Source organism: Talpa occidentalis, unplaced genomic scaffold (assembly GCF_014898055.3).
Source record: "Talpa occidentalis isolate TD23 unplaced genomic scaffold, MPIMG_talOcc4v2.1 talOcc4.3, whole genome shotgun sequence".
Classification (NCBI taxonomy): Eukaryota; Metazoa; Chordata; class Mammalia; order Eulipotyphla; family Talpidae; genus Talpa; species Talpa occidentalis.
Window position 1 is genome coordinate 75,117,357 of NW_023603184.1, and position 27,780 is coordinate 75,145,136.

Below are 27,780 nucleotides of genomic sequence, written 5' to 3' on the forward strand. Positions count from 1 at the left end.
ATGTAGTAATCATATGTTAAATGCTTCCTTAGAGTTCCTATTCTATTATTATATGTGTAATCCATTCAAAATATGTTGTAGATTGTTGATCAACAACTTTCAGTGGTAAGACTGCACGAACCAAATATTTTGAATTATGGAATAGAAGTCACATAGATTTTTAACAGTCACTCAAGTTACACATATGGTCTCTCACTTCAAATAATTTAGACAATTTACTGTTTTGAGTGAATAAGTAGAATAGGCATATAGCTTGAGATATAACCAATGAGATTTTTTAATTGTGTATAATGACAATGCTTGAAAATAACAATCTTGCATATTCTTGAATAAATATAATCTCACAAGTGTTTCTTTATGACCTCAGGATTAGTTTATCTGATGAAAACCAGCAACATCACAAAGACAAGGTTGGTTTCTAGAGACATCTACCTTGTCTAAGGTACGGCTGGCTCAAACTCCAGGACTGGTCGGTCTGTTTCAAATGGCTTGTCTGCATTAACAATGTTCTTCACTTTGATAGGTCTCAGATGTCAGTTTTTTGTTGGTTTTCTTAAAAAATTTTTCTTTCATTTACATATGAACTCCTAATTAGTTGTAAGTGTTCCAGATTTAAGTAGGCTGGATTCATTCCATTAAGAAGTACATTGTTAGATGCTAGTTTTTGGGTTGAAGTATGATATGAAACTATAATGCTGCTTACCTAAAAATCAGAATTTAATTAAAGTTAATTTACTTTTATTTAAATTAAAGCAAGGACTAGATATTAGTTTACAACTTAAAAATGGTCTAGAGATTAAAAAAACCTCTAAATGTACCGTTTTAAAGTTTATTGATTTTGTTATTTGCATGTGTTAAATAAGTTTCTATCAATTAATTCCCTTTGCCTAGTTTTACTAAAAGTAAAGATTTGTTAAATGTGCAAATTATTTAGAAATATAACCCAAGTCTTCTAACACCAAATTTGTTATTCTTTTCAGTACAAATGAAAATACTTAAAATGTCTCCCTCTATCTCCTAGTCTTCCTGGGAAAATAAAATGATATAAACTGTACAAAAGAAACTTGAAAACAGGTAAGTGTATACAAATCTAACATAGCATTATTGTCAATGCACTTTGAGTTTATAAAATTTCCCACTACTTTGAGTTTATAAAATTTCCCACTACTCTTACTTAGGTCCACCAATCTAAGAACAGCAAAATCTACAAGAATGGCAATTTTAAAGACAATTCTTTTTATTTATTAAGTGATATGGCTAGAAAAAAAGAAAATCTTATAGGTTTTGGATATGAATAATGGAACTTTCATTTTTAATAGAAATTCTATAAAGAAACAATTCTTACATACTGATCTCACAGAACAGTGAACCATACAGTTACTTTTATCTAGGTTTTTTCCCCTAAGTCTTTATCTAGAGTTTCACAAATTAAATATAAAACAGAAGTTTATAATCAATTATATCTTAGAATCTTTGTATAATATGAAAATTCATAGTGTAAATTGCTTACAATCTTTTTATTGAGTAGGATTTTGAAATGAAGAATGGAGTTGTCATCAACACCATCTGTCATATCATAAATAATAAAAAATTCAAATGGCTTGTTAGTAAATACTTATAAAAACACTGACTAGGGCATATGAATTTGGCACAATTAAAAAAAAAACACGATAAAATAGTGTTACAAAATCTTAGAGTGGTGCAATAAATAGGTTATTTGAAAAGGGTTATTTATTATGCCACTGTAAAAGAATAACATAGAAATTAATTAGTTAAATCATCACCCTGTATACTGCAAGGATACCTAGAGAGTCACCTTGCATGGATGTGTGCTGAAGATCATTTGGGCCAATTTTTTAAAGCAGCTTTAAAATAATTGACTCCCAAATCAAGATATTAAATGCCAACTTCTAACCGGCAGTAATGCTTATGGCTAAGATAGAAATGAGATTCTTTACAGAAGTGCTGACACAGTCCTATCTGTAGGTACTTGAATGTGTAGCTATAATTCTTTTTTCAAATCTTACCCAGCAAAGCTTCAGGTAAAGGAGTTTGCAGAATATGTAAACACTAAGAAATAGTCCTAAAGCTTTTGTAAAATCACAAACCTGTGACATATTTACATTTATCTTTGATTGTTATTCCTAAATTACTAAATCATCCAAAATATATTGATTAGTTCTTTAATAGAGAAAAGGAGGGCAATGTACTAGGAAAATCAACATTTCTTAATTCTTTCAATTTGCAAGACCCACACATTTTAACCTGACAGTGTAAATAAAACCTTTAAATGTTTTTTTTAAAAAAGCTTTCTACCTTATTTAGCATTTCAACCATTAATCAGAAAAAAATAAAGACTTTAAGTAAAATAAATACAGAACAACAATTAAGAAAGCTTTTCTATCCCATTTGGAAATCTATTAAGCTAAAAATAAGTTCCCAAGAAGAGTCCGTTTCCTCTTTGGACTGTATTTAAAACTGACGCAAATAATATCATCTCAGACTAGGCCAAGGGAACACAACTTTCACTGGAAGGTGAGTGATTGGAATAAAGAACTTAATTGTCTAATCCTAATTCAAATTTGTAAAAGTGTCTAAGATAAAGATGCTTATAATGAGTTAATTTTTAAAGCCTGGCCAAATCTACATCATAACAATGATACAATGGATTTTTTTCTCCTCCGCGTTGTCATCCAGCCAACAGAGGGATATTGATCCTTCACTGGGAAATACTGTTTTGATGTTTATTGATCAAACTCTATGAGGGAAATTATGATTTTTGAATGGAGGACAGTCATGAGTTATCAGTTCTTGTAAATACAGAACCTGGAATAAATATATGTTATGATTATCACATTAAACAAATAATAAAATCATTAAATTTTTAAAGGAAAAAATATCCTTAATTAGTTCATGTGGATCAATAATATACAATGAGGAAGGACTTAAAGTTAAAACACCTGGTGTCACAAATATTCTGATTTTATGGGATTTCAAAAATTTGCAAACTTACAGCACTTTTAATATATATTTTACTTGAGAAACTCATCATTATATCACTGAAAAACAAGTTGAAATGTATAAAAAACTTATTTGAAAAATCATTGCTAGGTTTTCTTAAACTCAAGCTAATCATGCATTTAATTTTCTATTTAATCTTTTCACAATTTGCATTTTACTTAAAGGCAAAATTCACACTTATTAGAGTTACAAATTATCATGCAAATCTGTACAAAGTTGTCAACAGGCAAAGTCTTTACCTTGTGCCATGTCATGAAACAACACTCATTTTATTATCACATTAATTTCAAATGCTAATTTTCTCTGCTTTAGATGTCAGAAAAGAAGTAATATGCTGTTGGAAATTTTATGAAGAATATGTTACTGAATAAGAATTTCAAAGAAAATAATACATTCAGGATTGATATTTAAATTCTGCAAATGCCTAGTAATTCTATTAATTAGTGATGGCAACCTGTCTTATTATAAAAACTGGACACAGGCCAGGAAAACTGGGCTAAGCTAGGTAACATATTTGCAATATTCATCAACTCAGTTTATTGCTTTCTTAAAAGTTGAAATTTTACAAAAATAAGTAAAAACATTCCGATATGAACCAGTATTATGTTGTCAGTGACTTATTTGGGCCCAACTCCCTGTAATGGCTTTTAGATGAAACAGGCAATTTTCTTATAAATAAAATTGCAATATCCCCAAATGAATCCACTACTCATTAAATGTATTTAGCATTTAAAAGGTATATTGTTCATGCTGGCAGTGCAGATGGAAAAGTAGAACCCAATTTCAACTATCCCCAACCTTGCCCCTGTACCTCACTAAGGGTAGTTCTGCCAAGAACATACTAACAGAAAATTAAGGCTAGTTTTCAGATGTAGAAAAAATTTAATCTACTTGCTGTTGGGATTTAACAAAGAAGTTCAATATCAGCTGAAAAACGTGGGACAAAACAGTGAACAATCTGAAGGACCAAATTATGATCTGTCCTTTTTCATACTGCTAGGCTGGATTCATGGTGGGGTTGGGGGATGTTTTAATTTAGATCAACCCAGCTCAGCCACTCTATTTTTCTTTTACATCCTGATTGGAAACAGCTCTCAGAATGTGGAGAATGTAAACAGTTTTTTATTGTCCAAAAGGATGGCAGTGAAAGGAATGTGTGCTTATCACACAGCTGCAGCTCCCCACCTCACTTACCATGATAAAGTGCTCCAGGAAAAAAACATTACAACCCAAGCACAATCCAAAAACGGATTAGAATTTGACATAAGCTTCCTTAAAAACTAATCAATCAATCCATACTGTAATATTAGAATCTGGCTCTTAAGCAGGGCATATAATCCCTTCAAGATGTATTTCCTATTGACTATGCTGGTGTGAAAACAAACAAACATTTTCAATACAGTAGTTGATAGGAGGACTTTCCCCTATAGCTGCCCAAATATATCTCCTCATCTTTAAGAGTATAACACAATGCTTATGAAACAGACACACATCATGATCACTGAGTGCAAAGTTAAATTAATGAACTAAGAAATTGAAGAGGGTATTGACGGTCCGCTATTTAAGTACTGTACCTGATATCTTAGGCTTTTAGAAATTTACTTACATACGCCATATAAATACTGCTTTGCCGGATCACGTATTATTGGAGTTCAGATTTAACATTTTAAAAAGCAAGTGATAGTAGTATTTTGCATACTGATTATTTTGCATGCATAATGCCACAGATGTAAATATTACTTTAACAGGCAGTATTATAGCCAGTGCTGGCTCATTCAAGGACATTTGGAGCATCACTGCATTTTCTTCTTGATGCCAAGGAAGAATTCTAGTTAAGGCTGTGCAGGTGAAGCTAACCTCTGATCTAATCAGGATGAACAGGCCTTTCTGTGCCCTCTCCTCTTCACAAGACCTTTTACAGTCTCTTCAAATGTGCAAAACTTGCAAAGTACTCTGCCTCTATTATATACATATCATAGGGAAACTTTCATAACTTACTAGATTTTTCCCTCTAAAAGTAAAGGATAGAATGAAAGGACGCGGAGTAGGGAGAGAGAAAGGGACTGAAGATACCATCACTCTCTAAGTATTAAAGTTAGGTTCTTTAATTTAGTTTTAACAGCCAGCGCAAAGCTAACCGGTCCCTCTACAGTATGAGGACCAAACATAAGAAATCTTGGCATCCATTAAAAGCCCTCTTAATAGCACAGTATCACTAGGTGTCAAGAGAGCAAGAGAAATCCATCACAGAGGAGGACTGAGCCAAAGCAGTCCCCTTCTATAATTTTTGAAAGTTGTCTGCTTGAAGATCTTCCTTTGGAGTTCCTTCAAATATAACTAACTAGCGATGTGCAACGTGCATTACAGAGTATCTAGATCTATGTCAGGGGCAGAGCGTGGCGTCATGCAGGTAAAAAGAGAACAGTTACGACGCGAAGACAGTCGCCTAGAGTCTCGCCGGAGAACCCCTTCCAATACCCTTCATATTCCTCAGCGCCCCCAGAAAGGTCCAAATCAGCGAGGTCTTGGGGAACACACTCCTTAGAGATGCCGGAGAGGGGGCTCCTGAGCAGAGTTGAGCGCGAAAGTTACATTCTGCGGCCCCCACCTGCAAAAAATCCCATCCCAGGCGCCAGCGCCAGATGGAAAACGAAGAAAATTCCAATCTGCCCCTAAAATCGGTCTTTTGCCTAAGTTTTCTCCTAGCTAGCCGACACTAGCTGGCCCTGCGAACGAGGGTGCACGATGCTGCGGTTTGGAAGTGTCTGCTGGCATCTGGGCAAAACACCACGTGAAAAATAAAAACCAGCAGCCCCTCAAACTCTGGGCTTGAGTCAGGGCTTTCTGCCCATCCTCATCCTACCCCTCCACCTCCGTCCCGTGCCCGATCGTTTCTCAGTGCACCTCTTCCTTCTCCAGTGCCTTCTTCCCGCAGACTTTCTGCCCACTTTACCCCAATCCTCAAGTCCCGGCCCTTGCTACGCCTCCCTCGCCCTAAGGTCCCGTCTATTCCATTCCCCCGGCGCTTTCCCCCCAAGGTAACACCAAACTCCGCGCGCCCCCAGCCCCACGTCCCAAGCAGCCCCCAAGCACCGCTTCCTAGTGGTCTCCCCGCGCCGCTTTCCCGCCGAAACCCGTCCGGGGCGCGCGGGGTGGCGCGGCGGGCCGGGCACTCACCAGCTGCAGCAAGCCGGGGACCACGACGAGGGGCAGCGGCCGCAGGCGCATGGTGCCGGCTGGCGCGGCGTCTCACGAGCTGCGCGCCCTCGCCTGCCTCTCGCGCATCTCCACTTCGGGGGGCAGGACTGAGGACGCCAGGGACACAGCGCGGCGCTTTGCTCCCGGGATCCGAGCGCCGCACCGCGCCGCGCGGGCGGGGATGGGGGAGGGCGGGCGGACGCGAGGTGCCTCTAGGGTCCCAGCGCGCCCCTCCTCGGAGAGGGCTGGAAAGGCGCGCGCGGGGCCGCCCGAGCTCCCGCACGCAGCCTTGCGCTCCCGGGCGCGCGGGGCTCCTGTGTCCCAGCGTCGGAGTGAGGCGGGGTGCGGGGGGCGCCCGCGGGCCAGAGGCCGCGGCTCCGGCGCTTGGGTGCCGGGTTCCCGCGCCCGGTGGCTTCAGCGATCTGGCTCCGCCTCGCAACCGCCCCGCAGAACTGAGCGCGCCCCGGAGCCCCGCGGGGACCGGCCGCTCCTCCGTCCCCGCCCAGCAGCGGCCGGTCGGGTGGCTCGGCTGGGCCAGGAGCGCGCTCGCTGACCCTCTCTGGATTCGCCGGGGGAGTGGGAAGGGTGTCTGCCCGTGTGGATGCAGGGAAGAGTGCGCCGGGAGCTTGAGTGGTGGTGGGGACCGTGGGGTCCCGCGTGCGGGGTCTGCGACCCAGAAAGGCTGGGTTCGAGAGGGGGCGGGGTAGGCGCCCCGGACCCCTGGGAGAGTGCCCTGCTCCGCCGCGCAGCCTAGTTCGCCATGCCGGAGCCGGGGGTGCAAAGTGTAGCTAGCAAGACTGGAAGGGTTTCTGGCGGTTGAAAGTAGAGGAAATAGAGAAGGATGTTTAGGGGTAAAGGCAGAAAAGAGACCGAGCTAAGTAGCCATCCCAGCTTACTGGGGTTCATGGGTGGGATAAACAGTTCAGGGTCCGGTAGACCGAGCGAGCGAGCTGCAGGCACCTTCTACCTGGGAGGACAGGAATAAACAAAGGAGACCAGCTGCAGCTTCCCAGTGGGGAAGTCTTGGAGAAGGGGTTCCTCCAGGCTGGGCGAGACGAGACTGCAAACCTGCAGCTCTAGAGCCTCACCCCGATGTTAGCACGACTCGGTTACAGAGATTCTTAGCCTTTAACCCTCTGTGCTGGACGCACAAGTGGAAACGTCAAAGGGCAACGGAATTCGCAGATTCCCACATCTTCGGTGAATTTAGACATCGTCCATCAACTCCTTTATTGAACAGATGGGAAATCTAATGTTCAGAGAGGTAAAGTTATTTCTCCAGGGGTGATGCTCCAGGCAGCTGCTTCAACAGAAGAGCAAGGCGAGGCAAGTTCTTTCTTTCAGAAACGCAAAGCAAAGCTCTCACAGAAGAACCACATGTGGAGGCCAGGGACTAGTATTATGATTGATTTGCAACCTTTAAAAATAAAGCACAGCCAAAACTGAGGTTTTGGCTGAAATTTTTAGAGAAATAAATGTTTCCTTCTCCTCTTACTACCTCCCAACCTGATATAGAAAGGAATGGCCCAGGATGACATTTGAAGCAGAGCAGCTTCATTCCTAGGTCCCAAGTGCAGGAGGACTCAACTTGGGTGGCCACAAAGCCTTGCCCTTCATTTCACTAGGTGCCATGATCATTCAGATGGGAAGGGAGGTTATTCCAGAGAGTTCCAGGATCTCAGCTGACTTTAAGAGCCTGTTGTCCATCAGCCTGCCCATGGGGTATCTTTCTAATACAATTCCATTCCCTATATGATGGGAGAGAAGCAAGTCAGGGCCACATAGCCTTTAAGCCCTTACCATATCTGTTGCGTTTTTTTTTTTTTTTTTTTTGTGGGGGGGTGTATGGAGTCTTAGGGCTCTATGACACATGATGCACTGGCCTTATCCCACTTCTTCCACTTGTCCTCAGACTCTTCCTATTCCTTGCAACAGACTTTAAAACAAGCAAAATGACTATCTGCATGTCTAAATCTAGTGGGCACACACTCTACTCCTCACCTCCACAAAAATTCTCCTAACCAAAGCTTAGAGCCCCTTTCTAGAACGTTATTCTATCCCAGAATAATTTCAAAAATTTGGAAGAGATCACGATGGCTTGTTGTCCTTGTTCAACTTTAAGTTGCTAGATAGGGCTGCATTTTAGTCACAGACAAGCTTTGGGAAATGAGAAGGACTTCATGGAGAAGGGTATGACAGACATAGAGGAACCCCTCTTTGGAGAGGTGCTGTTAGAAGAGGAAGGAAGGCAAACATCTTTGCAAGATGCACTACCATATTTAGACTCAGTGTTTCTGCCTGAGTCTCAGCTGACTCATTTATAAAACCATAAGATAAAGTCCCTTCTTGACTTAGTAGTTTCTAATTCTGTTATCACTAACTTTCTAAATGAGGAGTGCATGACTTAACATACAATCAAAATAAGTGATTAAGTGATTTAATTACTGGAATACTTCACTCTGTTCCTTCAATGTATTCATATTTCTTAGCCTCTTCCACGGTTTTGGGAAACTTATACATAATATTTTGAAGTGGATCCTAAAGTTGGCTTTGTATCCTAGTAGTACTAACCACTTTCACAAAGAAACGTGGTTAGGGGTGTAGAATTCCAAGCTAAAAACTAAGGGACACAAGAGAATTTGTGTGCCAGGGATCAGACTGTGTAAGGCAATACCAACTGACCTTATTGACAAAAGCCTGATATTACTGTGTTTATTTATAAAATGATTACTGATGATGTACTGCATTCCCCATATTTTACTACATCATATAAGAAAGTTAAAGGAAGGAAAGGAGAAAGAAGGGAAAGACAGGCAGAAAGACAGAAGCCTTTGATACATCGATGCTGTTCTTCGGAACATACAGTATAACCAGGAAACATGCAACAAACAAAACACAGTAGATTATTCAGGAAAGTATAAGTGCTGCCTCCTATAATTGGAAAAGGAAAAATCACTGTTTGTCCAAAATGAGTCTTTTGGGAAGAAATGAAACGTAAGCTGGCTCAGCTTCTTCTGAGAATGACCAAGATTAACTAATATGTGTGGGGAAAGTCATTCCACATGGAAGGGCCAGCATGAACAAAAGCGAAGTGGAGGGACTTCATGTGACACAGTTGCAGGATGGGCAACACGTACACCAGACTGAATGGGTGAAATGTGTTCAGGAAAGTGAGAGGAAAGGTAGGTTATGGGATAGATTGTAGAGAACTGGGAATGCCAAGCTAAACAATTTAGATTGGATCTGCAGGGAGAAAGGAGATTTAAAACTTTTTTTTGGAGTAGAAAAGTCCTACATCAAGAGGCATAAATATATTGAGAGATGCAGTGGTAACGCACACAGGATGGACTTGAGAAGAAGGTTGCATCAGAAGATGGCCATTGTAATTGTAAAGAATGGGAAATGGAGAGAAGTGGTTGTGAGAGCTTTTTTTTTTTTTTAAAGATTTATTTATTTGTTTGTTTGTTTGTTTGTTTGTTTGTTTATTTATACAAGCACTGGGTACAGTCAGTAGCACGGGAGGGTGAGAGAATCCACCAGAGCCAGAGCAGGGAGCAGAATAGGCAGACTGACAATACACTGCTGAGGGGAGCAGCAGGCAGCAGGAGAGGTCTGCGTGCCATGTGGGACCCTCGCCAACAGCCGGGGATAGAACCGGCTCTGCAGAGGCTGCGGGCAGCAACCCAGTGCTCAACCGCTGTGCCACCAGGGGAGGCCCGGTTGTGAGAGCTTTTATAAAGGAACAGTGAACTGGACTTGAGGTTAGAATACTTTAACATTTTCCTGGCATATTAGAAAAAAATGTTTTAAACATCACTACATTCTTTTTTTTTTGAAAGATTTATTTATTTATATAAGAACTGGGGTACAGGCCAGATGCACGGGAGGGTGAGAGGATTCATCAGAGACAGAGTGAGGAACAGAACAGGCAGACTGAAGAAATACACTGCTGAGGGGAGCAGCAGGTGAGACAGGAGAGGTCTGCTTCGCCATGTGGGATTGTCGCTGGCCAGGATGGAACCTGCGCTGCAGAGGCTGTGGACAACTTCACAGTGCAGAGCTCAACCACCTGCACCACCAGGGAGACCCCAACATCACTACTTTCTTAGAGGCAATTTAACAACTGATCATGACTCTTATTTTGCAAGGGTGGTTTTTGCAGTATAAGGGGAGTGAAAATGATCTTTTTATGTAGACAAGAAGCAGAAAGTGGAAGGTACCTAATTTACTGCCATATGATGCCACCATAACCTTTTTAAAAGGTAACTTATAGTAATATTTTCATTGCTATGAGACCAAGCTTGTCAGATTGTGACTTGTTTGTACCATTTGTTTTTTTCTTATGCTTCTCTCTACTTACTTCCTCACCCTTACTGCTTATTAGCATCATTATCCGAAAGTAGATAAGACTATAATATACAGTGTAGCACTTCAGAGTTTCCGAGAATATTAGACATTAACCAACTTTCTCACTTTACGTTTAAGGAAATGGAAGCTCAAAAGGTTACACGACTAGCTTCAGGTCATCTGAGGGAATGTGGGCAAATCTGAAACTTGATTCAAGGCCCTTAGGTTCTTATTTCGGCGCTCTTTCCAATTCATCACTCAGCTTGGCCAGGTATTTTTCAACTGGCCAGTAGTTATAAAAGTTTTGATGTAGTGAATGAATGAACCTTTAGCTACTAAGAGTTGTGGAAATGATCTATGGATACTAGAAGCCCCACAGTCTATCTTATTATCAAGAAAAGAGGCTTGACTGTACTGAGCCTGCAGCACCGATCTGCCAGTAATTTTAGAAGGTGAGATGTAAGAATTGCATGGCACGTGACTGCTCTGCAGCTCTCAGAGATGTGAGATTCTGAACTCAAGAGCATGGCACCATTTAACCCCTAGGATAGAGGGAATTCTCAGAGAAGCTTTGAACCTCTTAGTCCTCTGTAACAAAAGGCTGGTGGGCTGTTTGGTAGCAATTCTTAACTTTTTTTTTTTTTTTTTTTTTTTTTGGTGTGTCACCACTCTTGTTCAGTAATCAAATATTCTTGAATTATTATTAATTAGAATATGATGCTGTTTTGTATTAAATTTCAGCCCTGATTGCACCCAGATTCACTGGAGATCTTAATATCTGCAAAACTGGGCTTGGTCTGAATGTTTTTCTTCCAGGATATTTCACCATACAGCAGTGCTTGAGAACAGCTGTTCTACCAAAACTTCCCTTTTTCTCCTACTTTTCTTCTTGTACCTTCCATCCCCTATAGAAGTGTAGCACCATAATTAATGATTAAGACAGAATACACTGATGCTTTAACATAATGTTATTAGAGCCTTTTACACTTTGATTGAATAGGAACTTTCATAAGAGAACTGGACTTTTTCCTTGTAAATACTCAGGCATGATTATAGGATTTATAAAGTTTTACCACATAAACTTATCAGATGTTCCAGGTTCAAACACAAATCAAAGAGTTACTCTGTAGTGAAATTGTCATCTCCCCTACCATTGATGTCTGCAATATTCTCTTCACCTTCTCTTCATGTGAATGTTAGAAAACTCTGCTAGGCCTGTGTCCATGGATGATGCCACTGTCAGCTGCCAAGAGGAGAGGCCAGTGGGAGAGGAAGAGAGGAGCCTGGGGTTCCCAGCGTGTCTCCTGAGGCAAGGACTTCTGAGTGAAGAGAACATCACTCATGACTGAATAGGCAGAAGAGGGCTCCTGCCTGAGGGCTAATGTTACATCTTTGCCAAGTCAGACTGATTTTTATAAACATGTTATTTTCTTTCCATGTATGTTTCCATGCATTGGCCATATGTGCTTTATTGTTTGACTGAGTAATTACCTTTTCTCCTTATGTATCCAACATGATGAGCGCCATTTATCCTGCTTCAGGTGCTGTTTCATGTTTGGAAAGGAGAACAGAGACACAGAGGTTAGAACATCTTGCTTAACATCTCAGTCTACAGATTAAGAAACTGAGGCCCAGAGAGGACAGGTGGTGTGCCCAAAGTCACACAGCCAGGCGATGGGAAAGAAGACCACATTCTGGGGCCAGTCGCTCTTTCTCCTGCGCTTGACTTACTCTGGGGGAGAGTGGAACTCTGTCTACTGTCTCATCCACAATGAGTAAGACAGGATCAGAGAAGGAAATTCACATTTATAAAACACTGTCTTTGGGAATCATACGGAAATTTTCCAATTTGAGAATGGAACCATAGAAATCTGGGATGAAAGAGGTTGGCATGGATCCCCTCTCTGCCCTGTGCATTACTAAGTCCCTTTTGGCTGCAAATGCCCAAAATACAACTCAACCCAGTCAAACAACAACACAAAAAGGTATTTAATGTCTCACATGAATAAGACTTTTAATCATTTAAGGCAGTTTCAGGCAATTTGAAGCTAAATGAAGAAATTTTTGAGCAGGACATTGGGTCAGCCATCTTAAGTTTATAAATCTATTGAAGTATTGAAGTAGCTGGGGCTATAGCTATAGAAGACTTGAAGTTGGGTGCTGGAGAACATTAGATGATAATCTATCTCTGAGGCCCTTACTTTTATAAGAACCTGATCACCTTCCTACCACCACCAATTTCTGTAGAAGAAATGTGAAGTTGTCTCTTTAGGTTTTTCACTGACTCTTTTTCAGATGCCTTTTTCCCTTGATGAGGTCTTTCCTTGCTCTAGTGCCTCCATTTTTTTCCTTTTTTTGACAGGTCCTTGAATGACTCTCATCTCTTGACTTCTCATACTCTGCTTTCTGTATCTACTTGGACAGCACCGTAATACCCATCACTTTGTTTAATGCAGACCCATACTTGCTGTATCAGATGAATAGAGGTTGGGACATGAGGTTGAAATGGTTCAAATCACAGAAGCAGCTCTCTTCCACTTCTTACCTTTAGAGAGAATTGCTCCTTATACACCAGGGAAGCCATCACTTACCAAAACAGCAGCAGTTACACATACTGGTAGGTTAACCAAGCTAAGGTACTCTCCACCAACCCCAAGCAATAATGATTCAATTTTTGTTTACAGTTCTCAGTTATTTTAACATTGCATACTGAGATACATGTGGCTTTTGAACTACATGGCATTGCATTTTGAGTCATTTTGCAAAATGAAACTGGCATGTTTCACTTTGTGGTCTCTTTGGACCTCAGCATTACCATTCAAGTGCTGCTTTCATGTTTTATTTCAGTCTGTATCAAACAAGGGGTACCTTGCTTGACTTCAAACAGAAATTATTAGAAAACAAATGGGTTAATTTTCCCACCCTGATAAATTACAGATATATGTAAAGAGGGCACTGGGATTTGATTTTTTTAAAAATCCCAATTTTTAAGCATTCGGTGGCATTTATCTCCCTCTTCTATTGATCTAAACGAACTTGTCTAATGTTTCCCTGGCAGACTAATCATCGCCCCAAGAAGCCGTCTATTTATTGAAATATCGTGAGCGCTCTCTACTGGCCAACTAGGAAATTGCCTCAGAAAGTGTGCACTTCAGCAAATTGTCCAGGTTTTTTAAAAGATAAGCTTTGTGTGGGGTTGAATATATGGCATCTATTTTAGCACATACTGACACATGCTAGCTGAGCACCTACATTCTTTGAGGATATCACTGCTAGGGACTCACCCGTTTACTCTTAGATTGGGGCACCCCTTGATTAGGACTCACGTGATTTGTAATACAAGATGTAATGGGTGGGCATATGCCCACTTGTCCTTCCTTGAAATGGAGGACCAAGAATAGCTTAAATATTATTTGCACTTTGCTGAGCAATGTGAATAGATAAAAATAAATCATTGATTTAAAATGAGCTATACAGAATCAATCGATAATCCTATGTCTTCATGTGACAAAAAGAAGACTAGAGAAGTTTTAAAAAAACCTCTACCTAATTTGTACTGAACACCAGGCAAAAAGCACATGCCAAATACTAATAGTATTGATCAAAATTACTTGGACCATAATGGAGAACTAATACGCAGCATGAAATAAAATTCATCTAATTTATGTGAAACAAAGTATATTTTCTCTCCAGGATATGCCTTTTTAAACTTCTTGTAAATTAGCCAGAGACCTATATTAAACTATAGTGAGGATAGCAGAGAATAATATATCAGAAGAGAGTTTAAACTGGACAACTGAAAGTCAATGCCAAGTGCCATGGCGGCATGGTTAGAGAGCCCTAGGATCTTACTTACTGTAGCAAAATGAATGATTGTCCCATTTAGGACAAATAGCTGCAATGGTAAAATCAACAGCAGGAGATTGCTATTGATTATCAGGAAATAATGAAGAGAAAGCCTAATGTGTTGGTATTAACTTAGGCAAAGATACAGATCATGAAGCTGAAGTTAACAGGAACTTTGTGCAAACATATACAATAGATTTAAAATATGAAAGAAAGTAGACTGTCCTATCTTAATTTTTAGGTGATTAAAATGCAACCTATTTTTCCTTTAACACAAATATTTAAATTTTTTTAATTCTGTCATTTGGACTGAATTCAGTTCTAACCTATGTATTCTGTTTCAAATGATAACTTTAACATGAATTATCTTAGATTTTAGGATTGATATATGTAACTTATTTATCTGCATGTTATTAAATAATGATAGATATAAACCTTTGCTTAATAATGAAAAAGAGAAAGCATACATTAAAAATATAGGACGTAAATAAAAAAATTCCCGAATTTCAGCAATAGAATATTTAAAAAAATTATATTTATAGACACAAGCAGGAATCTCACTAACATTTTTTCAGTAGTTCATAAATTGAACTTTCTATTTTTTTTTTAACACAGGTGTTGTACATATATTATCACATATAATCATTACAACACCCCATGTTAAGTGGGTATTATCAGAGATTTGCAATGACAAAGCTGAGGAATGGAGGAATTAAGCATTCCCTCTAAGATCAATTAGATTTCTTGTGACAGGACCTTGGAATTGGACCCAGAAATTCTGAAGCAGTCTCTCCTAGCCATTATACAACATTGTCTCCAGCTTTGTTACTGTTTACATCTTGTCAGTTAAGTTCCAGATCTGCCCAAGTTCCTCTTTATATTTTTCTCACTGGAGTCAGCAGAAATGGGGAAAGTAGCATGTACTGTGATGGGAATAAAGAAGTGCATCCATGTGAGAGAAAATACTGGCATGATGCCTGACACTGAGTGGGAATCCCCCCAAACTTGTAAAGTCTGAATCAAGTGAATGCAGTTTTCACTGAAAAAGGAGAAAACTCTCCACTTCCCCGCTCCCCTTCACTACTAAATCCTGTGATGGGTTGCTGTGTGCAACTCCATCAAGCTGGGAACCATATTTCCCAAGCTGGGAATCCCTTCACCTGCTTGTTTATCAGGGTTCCTTCTAGTTTGGCAATTATGAATAAAGCCGTGTGACCATTTTTCAAGTCCCAGGATAGTTCTGTGTTAGAGTTTGCCAAGGAATCTGGAGCTGCATGAGCTCTAGAAGACCAAAGCTCTGTGACAGCCATTTTTTCCTCAGACAGTCTTAGTCTAATAATAACAAACAGACACTGGTTGGGCCTGAACTCGCCATCTGGACCAGGCTCATAACAAGTGCGGAGTCAGCGGCCAGCAGCCCACCACTGTCTACCTAAGTGGATCTGCAGGAGTGTTGGTTACACAGACGTTTTCCTTAGATCACTTTCCCACCCACCCCTCCCTTAAAACCTCACTTAGCCATGGGCCTCCCTGGTGGCGCAAGGGGTTAAGCATGGCACTTTGAAGCAATCCGCAGCCTCTGCACCCCGAGTTCAATCCCTGATGGCCAGGGAGCAACACACATGGTGCAGCAGACCTCTCCAGACTTGCCCACTGCTTTCCTTAGCGGTGTATTTCAGTTAGTCTGCCTGTTTTGTTCCCCGCTCTGTCTCTGGTGATGCCTCTCACCATCCCCACTACCGCATCTCTAGCCTGTACCCCAGCTCTTGTATGCATAAATAAATCTTTTTTTAATAAATAAATCTTAAAACAAACAAACAAACAAAAAAACCACCTCACTTAGCCTCTCAGAATTTGCTGACCAAACTTTGAGTAAGATTGTATCGACCGTACTATCACAATTGGTCAGTGCAGGGTAAGTGATTCTTAGGCTTTTCTGCCCTCCTGCCATTAGGATTGATGATGGATCCTTGCGGTCCTGAATGCATGCCTGATGGCGGGCACCTGGAGTAGGGTGTGGGCCTATGTAGCTGGAATTCACCTGGGTTAAGGCTGGGCTTATATGAGCGGCGTCACGGTGATGCCAGTAGAGTAGAGAAGCAGAGAACAAACGGAAGAACGGGAGAGCAGAGCCACGAGTGAAGCAGAGAGAATGACAGTGAAAGAGAAACAGAGACCACCAGAGAACACAGGAGAGCACAGAGGCTGGCAGGCCTCCTGGCCCCCCAGCACCCCTGCCTGCCATGTACCTGGTAAATCCCAATAAAAGCCTGCAAAAGCTACCAAGCACTCTCTAGGACTCTCTCTTTTACCTCGTCTCTAGGGTCCTAGAGAACCTGCACTGTGCCCATTCCTGCCCCTGCAGTCAATAAGCACGGAGGGCCTCAATAACCCTAAGGTTGATTGGCGGATCATTTACAACTCAAATGCCTGTGCTGGAAGGCGATGCCCTTTCCAATTCACGCAGGAATTAGGAACACCGCTGAGGATGACCTCGGGGTCCCTTTCTCTGCCTCAAGGTGACTGTCTTGGGCCTGCTGATTGCTTCCCACGTCTCTCCTTTCCCAGGAAGGAAGTTCTCCTCGCCAGACTTCTTGGACAGACTGGGGTGAAGCAGATGTGCGGCGGCGCGGCTTGGAGGAGCTTTTCCAGGAGCTGCTGAGAGGTAGGTGGAAGGAGTTTTAGTCTATACATGCGGTGCAAAGGGAGGGAGGGAGATTTCAAAAAAATATTGCCGGGACTACATTTGGTATTTCTTGGCAGTGAAATATTAAGTTAAAAACTTGAGTTATTTTGAAATGAGTTTCAGTTGCTTGGATTGGGTTCTTCAAGTTGTAATTGCTCGCTGGGGCTTTTTAAGGGTTATATGTCTATAAATAGGCTTCATGAATATCACGTGGTCGCCAAATCGACTGTAAAAACAGTTCCTCCCAGCCTCTCAGATTCCTGAAGACCTGAAATTTTTCTGAATCCAAATAAATTTTTTAAAATATTATCCAAAGTACAAAAATGTGTTCCAACATGATACTGTTTCTAAAAGTATATTTTACTAAAATTCCAAGGAAAGTTCATGTATGAAAAAATTCTAAGTTGGGAAGAAACTGGGTGAATCAAAGTTAAGAAAATTAATGACGGGCCTCCACGGTGGCGCAGCGGTTGAGTGCTGGGTTGCGAAGCTGCCCGCAGCCTCTGCAGCGCCAGTTCGATCCCGGCTGCTCCCCGGCCACCGGAGGAGGGTCCCACATGGCGCACAGACCTCTCCTGCCGCCTGCTGCTCCCCTCAGCAGTGTACTTCGGTCCTTCTGCCTGCTCTGCTCCCCGCTCTGGCTGTGGTGAATTCTCTCACCCTCCCGCGCTTCTGACTGTACCCAGTGCATGTATAAATAAATAAATAAATCTAAAAAAAAAATATTTAATGACTGTCTAGAGCCCTTATTTTTTATTTTTTCTTGTGACCTTTTAAGCGCCTCATTGGAAACCAGTGTGACCCAAAGTACGTAGGAACGCGTAGTAACCCAGCCTTTCGGCAGACGGAGAGATTCGGTGGAACTATGGGTAGAGTTCAATGTGTCTGAATTTTCCCTCTGCATTGATAAAGAGGAAGGATGAAAACAAGAGCAGAGGTTGTGAGGGGGCCTACATATTTGACCTGGAAAGAAACAAATCAGCTTTGGTAATTTTTTATTTTATTCTTTGATGATAATTAGCATATTTCTACTTTGAAGAAATTAAAATCAGCATGGAATTGGAGTATTTGTTTTTGGCATATGGCTAAATCCCATTTGCTGTGTAGTTATGGATTTTGGCAAATGTATAGTCATGTAACATACGGAATAGTTTCATTTTCTTTATAGTTTTCTTAAGCTCTTTGTAGTCAACCCACCCTGGAAACCGCTGATATATTTCATATCATAATAGTTTTCCCTTTTCCTGATATCAGAAAATATGTTGCCTTTGGGATCTGTCTCCTCTCACTGGTGAAATACCTTGTTTCACACTTGTTGCATGACTCAATAGTTAGTTCTTGTGTGAAGTTGTTTATCTAGGTTCTGTCTAGTTTGGGCAATCATGAACAAAGCATGTAAACATTCACATTTTAATTCACATGGGTAAATACCTAGTAGTGGGATTACTGAATCACCTGTTAGGTGGATGCTGAACTTTATTATTTTTTTTTTAGTTTATTTTTTAAAATTTATTTATTTATGCATACAAGAACTGGGCTACAGGCCAGAGTTGTGGGGGGTAAGAGGATTCACCAGACACAGAGTAGGGAACAGAACAGGCAGATGGACTGAAATACACTGCTGAGGGAAACAGCAGGCCAGTCAGAAGTCTACTGAGCCATGTGGGTGGCTCCCTGCCTGGGGATTGAACTTATGCAGCAGTGGCTGGGGCAGGTTTCATAGGTTGTGTCTTAACCCTTTGGGCCACCAGGGAGGCCCCAGATGCTGAACTTTAAAAGAAACTTTTACAAACTGGTTTCCAAAATGTCTGTACCACTTTGAATTCCTTGTCTGCGTTTGATGTCTCAGATTTAAAAATTTTAAACCATTCTAATAGTCATGTATAGCATCTCATTGCGTTTTCTAATTTACTTTACCTTTAAAACTAATGATTGAGGGCCTTCCCGGTGGCTCAGTGGTTGAGCGCTGGGTTGCAAAGCTGCCTGCAGCCTCTGCAGCACCGGTTGGATCCCTGGCCGCTGGGCGAGGGTCCCACATGGCGCGCAGACCTCTCCTGTCTCGCCTGCTGCTCCCCTCAGCAGTGTACTTCGGTCCTTCTGCCTGTTCTGTTCCCCGCTCTGGCTCTGGTGAATTCTTTCACCCTCCTGTGCTTCTGACTGTACCCAGTGCTTGTATAAATAAATAAATAAATCTTTTAAAAAAAATAAAAGTAATGATTGATAATACTTTCATGTGTTTATTTGCCATCCATCTATCTTCATTGGTAAAGTGTCTATTCAAATGTTTTGAGTTTTGGGAGTGCTTGTCTATTCTCTATATAAGACTTTTATTAGATGTGTGACTTACATTTTCCCCTATTCCCTGGGGTTTTCTTTTTATCCTACTAATAGTGTTTTTCACAAAGAAAAAGTTTAAAATTTTGAGAGTCCAATCAATGTCTTCTTTCATGGAATATGCTTCTAGTGTTGAATCAAAAAGCTCTGTCAAACCCAATGTAATGTAGATTTCTTCTAGAAGAGTTTCATATTTTACATGTTCACTTTAGGTGCATGATGATTTTAAGTTATGTTGTAGAAATATATGAGGTATGGATCAAAGTGCTTTTTTCCCCCTATATGTATATTCAGTTATTCTACCACCATTTGTTGAAAAGGTTTCTCTATTGAATTGCCTTTGAACCTTTGCCAAAAATCAATTGACTATACTTGTGTAATCGATTTCTGGGTTTTTTATTCTTTTTGACTGATCTGTGTTTATTACTTTGATAATTCACTATCATCTCAATTCCTATAACTTTAGAGTAAATTTTGCTTTTAGGTAGTGAGACCCCTGATTTTGTTCTTTCTCAAAATTGGCTGATTCTATGCCTTTGTAAATAAATGTTGGAATCAACTTGTCAATTTCTTTTTTTTTTAAAGATTTATTTATGCATAAAGGAGCTGGGGTGTAGACCAGAGATGCGGGGAGGGAGGGCAGTTAAAGGATTCAGCAGAGACAGAGTGGAGAGCAGAATAGGCACATAGATCCACTGAAATACACTGCTGAGGGGAGCAGCGGGCAAGGCAGGAGAAGTCTGCCGTGCCATGTGGGTCATCTTCCTGGCTGGGGGATGGAACTCATGCTGAAGTGGCTATAGATGGCTTCATAATGCTGAGACTTAACCCCTTCCACCATCAGGGAGGCCCCAACTTGTCAATTTCTACAAAAAAAAAGTTTCATGGGATTTATATTGGGATTGCACACTGAATCTGTAGATGTAGATCAAACTGGGAAGAGAGATAAGGAATCGAGTTTTGATCATCATTTCTTGACAAAGACAACAAACAAAACCCAAACCTTAAATGACTCCTTCCTGTTAGAAGGTAAAACTCAAATATCATAACCTGATACTCAAGCTTGTCTATCACTGAGCAACAAGTTGTTATCCCAGGCTTATATTTTATAGCTTTTCAGCCTAGTTCCTCATCTCCAACCAAATCAAATTTTTGCCCTTCCATAATACTGTGGCGTTCCCATGACTTTGCCTCCTTCAAAATCCTGCCTCCCCCTTTATTTCAAATCAATTTTCAAGGTTTAATTCAAGTGTAACATTCTCTTGTTCATCCACTTGTAGACTATTATGGTTTCTGAATTCATTTCTTAGATATTGGGCACCACTCATCAGATGCTTCTTAAACATTGTGGTATGTTGTTAAACGTGGTTTTAGAAGCACCAACTGGTAAATTCCCTGAAGTAGAGAATATATTTGTCTTCTTTCAATCTCTACAGAATTGAGAGAAGGCAGTGTACATGACTATTATCCCTAAATATTAATTAATTAGAATGAACTTTCAATGTTTGATCCACTAAAAAATAAAATATTAAGACTTCTAATGTGACTCCAAATTTAAATATTTGGCATGAGAACTGTGTGAATTTGGATAGGGCTGCTTATGTAATTCATCTTCATCCTTTGAAATGTCTCTTCTATTTTCTCCTCATTCCTCTTCATCTTCCCCACTCCCTTGGCATCTGGGTGAGCTCACCTGGTACTTGGGGGTCCCCTCTGTTAGATCCTCTCTGTAAGGCCAAATTATCTGGGGCTTTGCTTGTTTCATTCTTGTGATCAAACATTTTTTCTCAGCTGTGCCATGTCCTCAAAGGTCTCTTCCTTTCTAAGTGATGTGTGTAGATCAGAAAGAGAGAAGGGATTTTGATCCTGTAGATTAACTTTGATGATAGACTAACAGAATTCAGGTTAGACAATTTTAGTGAAAAGTACAGGATCTTTGAAGTCAGATAGGCCTATATTCAAATCCAAAATCTACCAGATACCATATTTGTGACCTTGGCTGAATTGTGAAGTTTAAATAAAAGCACATATAGTATTTCTAGAACTATGAGCATAATACGCATTAGTTCCCTTGCCTCTGCTTTTATCTAACCCTCCCCTGATATTATTTATTTAACATTTTCTGTATGCTAGACACAGTGCTATGTGATTTACATACATTTCCCCATAATTCTTAAAGCAATCTAACTTTTTGGTATTGGTATTACTATATCATTTTTCACAAGAGCAAGCAAAGAGAGGTTAAAGAACATTTTGTAAGGTCATACAGTAAGGAAGTAATGAAGCTGACGTTGAACCTCAGTCTGATAACTTTTTTTTTAAAGATTTATTTTTTATTTATTCAACAGCTGGGGTACAGGCCAGAGGCGCGGGAGGGTGACAAGATTCACCAGAAACAGAGCGGGGAGCAGAGCAGGCAGACTGACCAAAAGCACTGCTGAGGGGAGCAGCAGGAGTGACAGGAGAGGTCTGCCGTGCCATGTTGGTTTCTCCCTGGCAGGCTGGGAATCGAACCTGTGCTTCAGGGACTGTGGACAACTTCACAGTGCTGCACTCAACCTGTTGCGCCCCTGGGGAGGCCCTCAGTCTGATAACTTCTAAGATTTGGACTCTTTGTTACTACGCTATAGTTTGTTAGTTATATGCACTGTTTCTCCTTAGATACGTCATGTACGAGGTCAAGAATGGGAACAGTCAACATTTAGCAGTTTTGTGGGAGAAATATTTTAAGTTGTCTAGATTTTACCATCTGTCCATCAGACCATTCCTCAAGAAGTTAGTTACTTACAACATCCATTTGTAATTTTTTAAATATATTTTATTTGGGAAAATATATATTTATATATTCATAGGTCATGCCTGTACGTTTCTACCCTGATTTCTTACAACTACCTATAAAGTCTTTAATCATACTGTTGCTGATGTTATTTTCTCTCACACTTTGAATACAGCCCAGCTTGATTGATTAGCAAAAAGTTCACCCTTCTTCTAGTACTAGTGGAGGTAGAGGCTGTAGGAAGTGACTTAGTTATTTAAAATCATTTTGTAAAATCATTTTGTAAGGTACTGCCTCTCTTTAGCAACTGTTCTCTCTGGGTTGTGATTTTTGGGCTGTGATTAGTGATTTTTGAGCTGTGCTTCCCAAGCCTGGTGGGACAGCCCACCTTCCCTGAAGGCTCAGCCTCTGTGTCTGTCTCCTCTCAACACTAGGGCAATGATTTTTTTTTTTTTTCAAAGATTTATTTATTTATACAAGCACTGGGTATAGTCAGAAGCGCGGGAGGGTGAGAGAATTCACCAGAGCCAGAGCGAGGAGCAGAGCAGGCAGAAGGACTGAAGTACACTGCTGAGGGGAGCAGCGGGCGGCAGGAGAGGTCTGCGCGCCATGCGGGACCCTCCTCTGGTGGCTGGGGAGCAGCCAGGGATTGAACCAGCACCGCAGAGGCTGCGGGCAGCTTCGCAACCCAGTGCTCAACTGCTGCGCCACTGGGGAGGCCCTGTTATGGCTATTTTATAAAAGATTTTCATGAATAAACTATGTAGAAGAACATAGTTACATTTTCTTTCCTACAGATTTTGGTTTTACTAAAATTGATAATTGTCTCTTAGTTTTATTTGTTTAAATTTTTGTGTACTTATGGCAGTCTAAATTTATCCCAGTTGTTGAAATCTTCTCATAGTACAAAGACCGTTGGTAGTCATTCAACTTCATTTTTTGGGGGGTGAGATAAGGGGAGTCCTCTGACCTATTCCGTTCTGCTCCTGTCTTTTTTTCTCTTCTGCAATACAGAATGTGTCCTGGAGCTTCCCTTCCTTAGACTGGGAGTTTTCTATAGACCATACCCTCCTTTTTGTTTTCTCTTTTACTAATAGAGCCTGTTTTCCAGTAGCTTCCTGAGAAAATGTGCATGGAAACTAAGTTATTGGTCACATTGAATATCTCAAAATTTTTGTAACTATCAGAGTACACTGAGAAAGGAGGTTTAGAAGTTTAAATTGTAAATCATTCCCTCAGCATTTTGAAGTCATTGATCTATTTTCTTCTAGTTATGTGTGTTGTGGTTGAGAATTCTCATTTTGGAAGCTAAGTTTTATTTGTGAATTCTTATTTTGGTTTGCATTTTTTGGATGCTTCAAAATTTTCGCTTTGTCTCCAGCTTTTAAAATGTGCCTTTCAGAAACATTAATTCCAAAGGGCACCTGTACCCCTATGTTTATAGCAGGACTATTTACAACAGCTAAGCTTTGGAAACAACCCAAATGCCCAAAAATAGATGACTGGATCAAGAAGATGTGGTACATATACACCATGGAATATTACTCAGCAATCAAAAAAGATAAACATATGCAGTTTGCAGCAACATGGATGGAGCTGGAAGGGATCATGCTCAGCGAAATAAGTCAGAAAGAAAAAGAAAAATACCGGATGGTCTCACTCATAGCAGGAATTTAGAAAACCTAAATAAGGGACCAGGAAAAAGACTAATTAATACAAAGTAAAAATCAAAATCAACAAGCAACTATAAACCAGAGACACACTATGGGGGAGGGGGGAGGGAAGGGGAGAGGAAGGACTAGGGTCAAAATCAGGGGGGGTGCAATTGTATGGGGGATATAAACAAAATGAAAATGCATACAGTGTGCAAAAATGAAAAATGATGTAAGAATTATATAAAATAAAATATTAATTAAAAAGAGAAAAGCTTGTAAATATAAAAAACAATAAATAAAATGTGCCTTAAATGTGGGTTTACATTTACCCACTACGCTGACCACTTTTTCATAGGCTTTTTTATGCTGAAAACATACCTCTTAGGGCTAGAAACTTTTCTTAGGATTATTTATTTTATAATTTACTCTCCTTCCTCATTTCATTTCTATTTCACTTTTTCCACCTCTGAAAGACCAAAACCTTTCAGCGGCTGGGGCTGCTAGGGACTTTTTCCCCTCATTTTCACAATTTTGTGTTCCATCGCCTCATCTTTTTTTTTCTTTACTTTTTGAAAGATTTTCTTGATTTTTGTCTTCTAAACATCTATTGAATTTTTAGTTTGTTATATTGCTACATTATAAAAACTTTAATCCCATTCTTGTATGCACATGAAATACCTCCGCTTATCTTTCTGAGAATATGATTGTTATAGTTTTCCTCCCTTGTAGCATGGCTTAGTTTTTCTCAACTTTCTGTTTCTTTCTGCAGGCTTTGGCCTTATTCTTTCATGTAAAGAACTCTCCAGTGTCAGAGTGAGCCTTGGTTAGCTAATCATATTGAGGAAGAGCCATTGGAAAGCTGATTAGCGGTACTATATGTACAAGTGTATCAGCTGTCAGCTTCACTGAAAATTGAGCTCCCTTGATCATTTTCTTGAAGAAGCTACAAATTAATAACTTTAGCACTTTTCCATTGGCCTGATAGAATGCTCAGTGAAGAAATCTTCCAGTCTCCTTCATGGAGGGTACTAGTCTTGCTTCTGTAACTAACAATCAACTGGTCTTATGAGCCTGCTGGGAATAGTGTCAAAATTCTAAAATTTTAAGTATGTGAATTTTCACTTAAATTTTTCATGTTGACTATGCATCTTCAGATTTATTGAGTATCTGACATTCTCCTATTGAGAGACCTGCTATTTTATAGTTTTCGGGGTAAAAGAAAGGGAATTTGCCCATCTATATGGAATTGAGGAGAGGATCTGAGAAGTATCTTTTTTTTTTTTAAGATTTATATATTTATGCATACAAGAACTGGGGTACAGGCCAGAGCTATAGGTGGGGGTGAGAGGATTCACCAGAGACAGAGTGGGGAACAGAACAGGCAGAATGACTGAAATACACTGCTGAGGGGAGCAGTGGGCGAGCCAGGAGAGGTCAGCTGCGCCATATGGGTAGCTCCCTGGCTGAGGATCGAACTTGTGCTGCAGTGGCTGCACACAGCTTCATAGGTTGTGTCTTAACCTCTTGTGCCACCAGGGAGGCCCTGAGAAGTGTCTGTTCCTTAAAACAAACACGCTTTCAACTGACTTTCCAGTTTATTATTTTCCTGTGAAGTCTGAAGCCATCCATCCATCTGAAACCTTTTCTGGGAGCAACAAACCAGGTTTTGTTCTCAGCCTTTCACTATTGGTTTAGCATTCAGTTTTCTCAAGTTTGCTGTAAGTTAGTACAAGTCCTTTTGCTTTTCCCAATTTAATTTTTTTTAAAGATTTATTTATTTATACAAGAACTGGGGTACAGGCCAGATACGCGGGAAGGTGAGAGGATTCACCAGAGACAAAGCGGGGAACAGAACAGACAGACTGAGGAAAAACACTGCTGAGGGGAGCAGCGGGTGAGACAGGAGAGGTCTGCTGTGCCTGTGGGATTCTCGCCGGCTGGCCGGGATCAAACCCATGCTGCAGAGGCTGCGGCCAGCTTCACAGCACGGTGCTCAACCGCCTGCAACAACAGGGAGGCCCCCAATTGAAATTTTTAAAGCCTCCCCTTTCCCATTATTGTTGATACTATGAATTTAGTCTTTGAAATAAAAAAAAAAAATCCACTTATGGTTGTTTTAACAGATTTTGGGAGGGAGCACTTCTGCTTACCATTTTTAACTAGAATTCATGGTTGTTCTCTTTTTATTTTTAAAAGAGAAGAAAGTATATATTCACACACACATACTCCATACACATAGACATTTACTCACGCAGGTCATCTAGATGCATTACTTATTTTTATTTTTAAATAATAATTTATTCTTTAAATTGTGCTGACGTTAGAATTCTCTCCATCAGTATCGCCATGGTAGGGTACCCGCCACTACTTTTATTCTTTGCTGACTCAGGAAAGCTAAATCAGGATCAAGGTCATCTCAGCTGAACCTGGACATCTTACCTCCTTCAAACCCCAGACCAGCCCACTCTCCCTCAGTTCAGTCCGCCACACTCCTTCACTCATTTGACTATCTCAGGCGCCCTGTTGTTCCTCTGACTCTGTCCATGTCTGAACTTCAGTGAAGCCCTGGATCTTTTTCTTTTCTCTCAACGTTCATTGGTCCATTCTGATAATAGAGATGTGACAGGCCTCTTTGTCCAGATCTTGAAGCATCCTATGGTCTATAAAATCTCCCTATGTTTCTTCCCCTGCTCATGGATTGGAAGAATAAACATTATTAAAATGGCCATCCTACCAAAAGCAATATACAGATTCAATGCTATTCCAATCAAAATTTCAATGTCATTCTTCAAAGAAATAGAACAATTATTGATGAAATTCATATGGAATCACCAAAAACCCCGAATAGCCAAAGCTCTCCTGAAAAAAAAAGAAGGGAATGGAGGCATCAGACTCCCAGACTTCAAACTATACTACAAAGCCATAATCATCAAAACTGCATGGTATTGGAACAAGAACAGACATACAGACCAATGGAATCGAATAGAAAATCCAGAAATAAACCCACAGATTTATGGTCAACTAATCTTTGACAAAGGAGCAAAGAATATGCATTGGAGCAAAGAAAGTTTGTTCAATAAATGGTGCTGGGAAAACTGGGTCGCTACATGCAAAAGAATGAAGCTTGACCACCACCTCACACCATACACAAAAATCAACTCAAAATGGATTAAAGAACTAGACATAAGACCTGAAACCATAAAATATATAGAAGGAAATATAGGCGAAACACTACGTGATTTGCACATCAAAGACATCTTTACAGACACATCACCCAAAGCAGTGATAGTGAAGGCAAAGATAAACAGCTGGGACTACATCAAATTAAAGAGCTTTTGCACAGCAAAAGAGACAATAACAAAAACAAAGAGAAACCCCACCAACTGGGAGAACATTTTTGCACCCAACACTAATGATAAAGGACTGATCACAAAAATCTGCAAAGAACTGATGAGACTCAACAACAACAAAGAAAATAATCCAGTCAAAAAATGGGCAGAAGAGCTTAAAAGAAACTTCTCTGAAGAGGAAATGCAAATGGCCAACAGGCATATGAAAAAATGTTCAACATCACTTGTCATCAGGGAAATGCAAATCAAAACTACCATGAGATACCATCTTACACCAGTGAGAATGGCACATATTAAAAAAACTAGCAACAACAAATGTTGGCGAGGGTGTGGAGAAAAAGGAACTCTTCTGCACTGTTGGTGGGAGTGCAAACTGGTCCAACCACTGTGGAAAGCTGTATGGAGATTTCTGGACCTACTAAACATAGAGCTTCCATATGATCCAGCAATTCCACTCCTAGGTATTTACCCAAAGGACACAGAAACATCCATTCCAAAGAACACCTGCACCCCTATGTTTATAGCAGCACTATTTACAATAGCTAAGCTTTGGAAACAACCCAAATG

General features: G+C 40.4%; 1 protein-coding gene and 1 long non-coding RNA gene across 2 annotated transcripts in view; one reads left to right on the forward strand and one right to left on the reverse strand.

Moving 5' to 3' along the window:
• Positions 1-6,352, reverse strand: part of NXPH2 (neurexophilin 2) — a 103,625-nt gene extending 97,273 nt beyond the window's left edge. Inside the window, exon 1 of the mRNA XM_037523295.2 lies at positions 6,199-6,352. Coding sequence (XP_037379192.1) covers positions 6,199-6,249 — 51 coding nt within the window. The 5' untranslated portion in view covers positions 6,250-6,352. The remainder of the gene's footprint in view (positions 1-6,198) is intronic.
• Positions 459-5,829, forward strand: LOC129146624 (uncharacterized). Its single transcript, XR_008553543.1, has 3 exons — positions 459-597; positions 981-1,074; positions 4,770-5,829. It is a non-coding gene; the product is annotated as an uncharacterized LOC129146624 (long non-coding RNA).
• Positions 6,353-27,780: the final 21,428 nt, after the last annotated feature.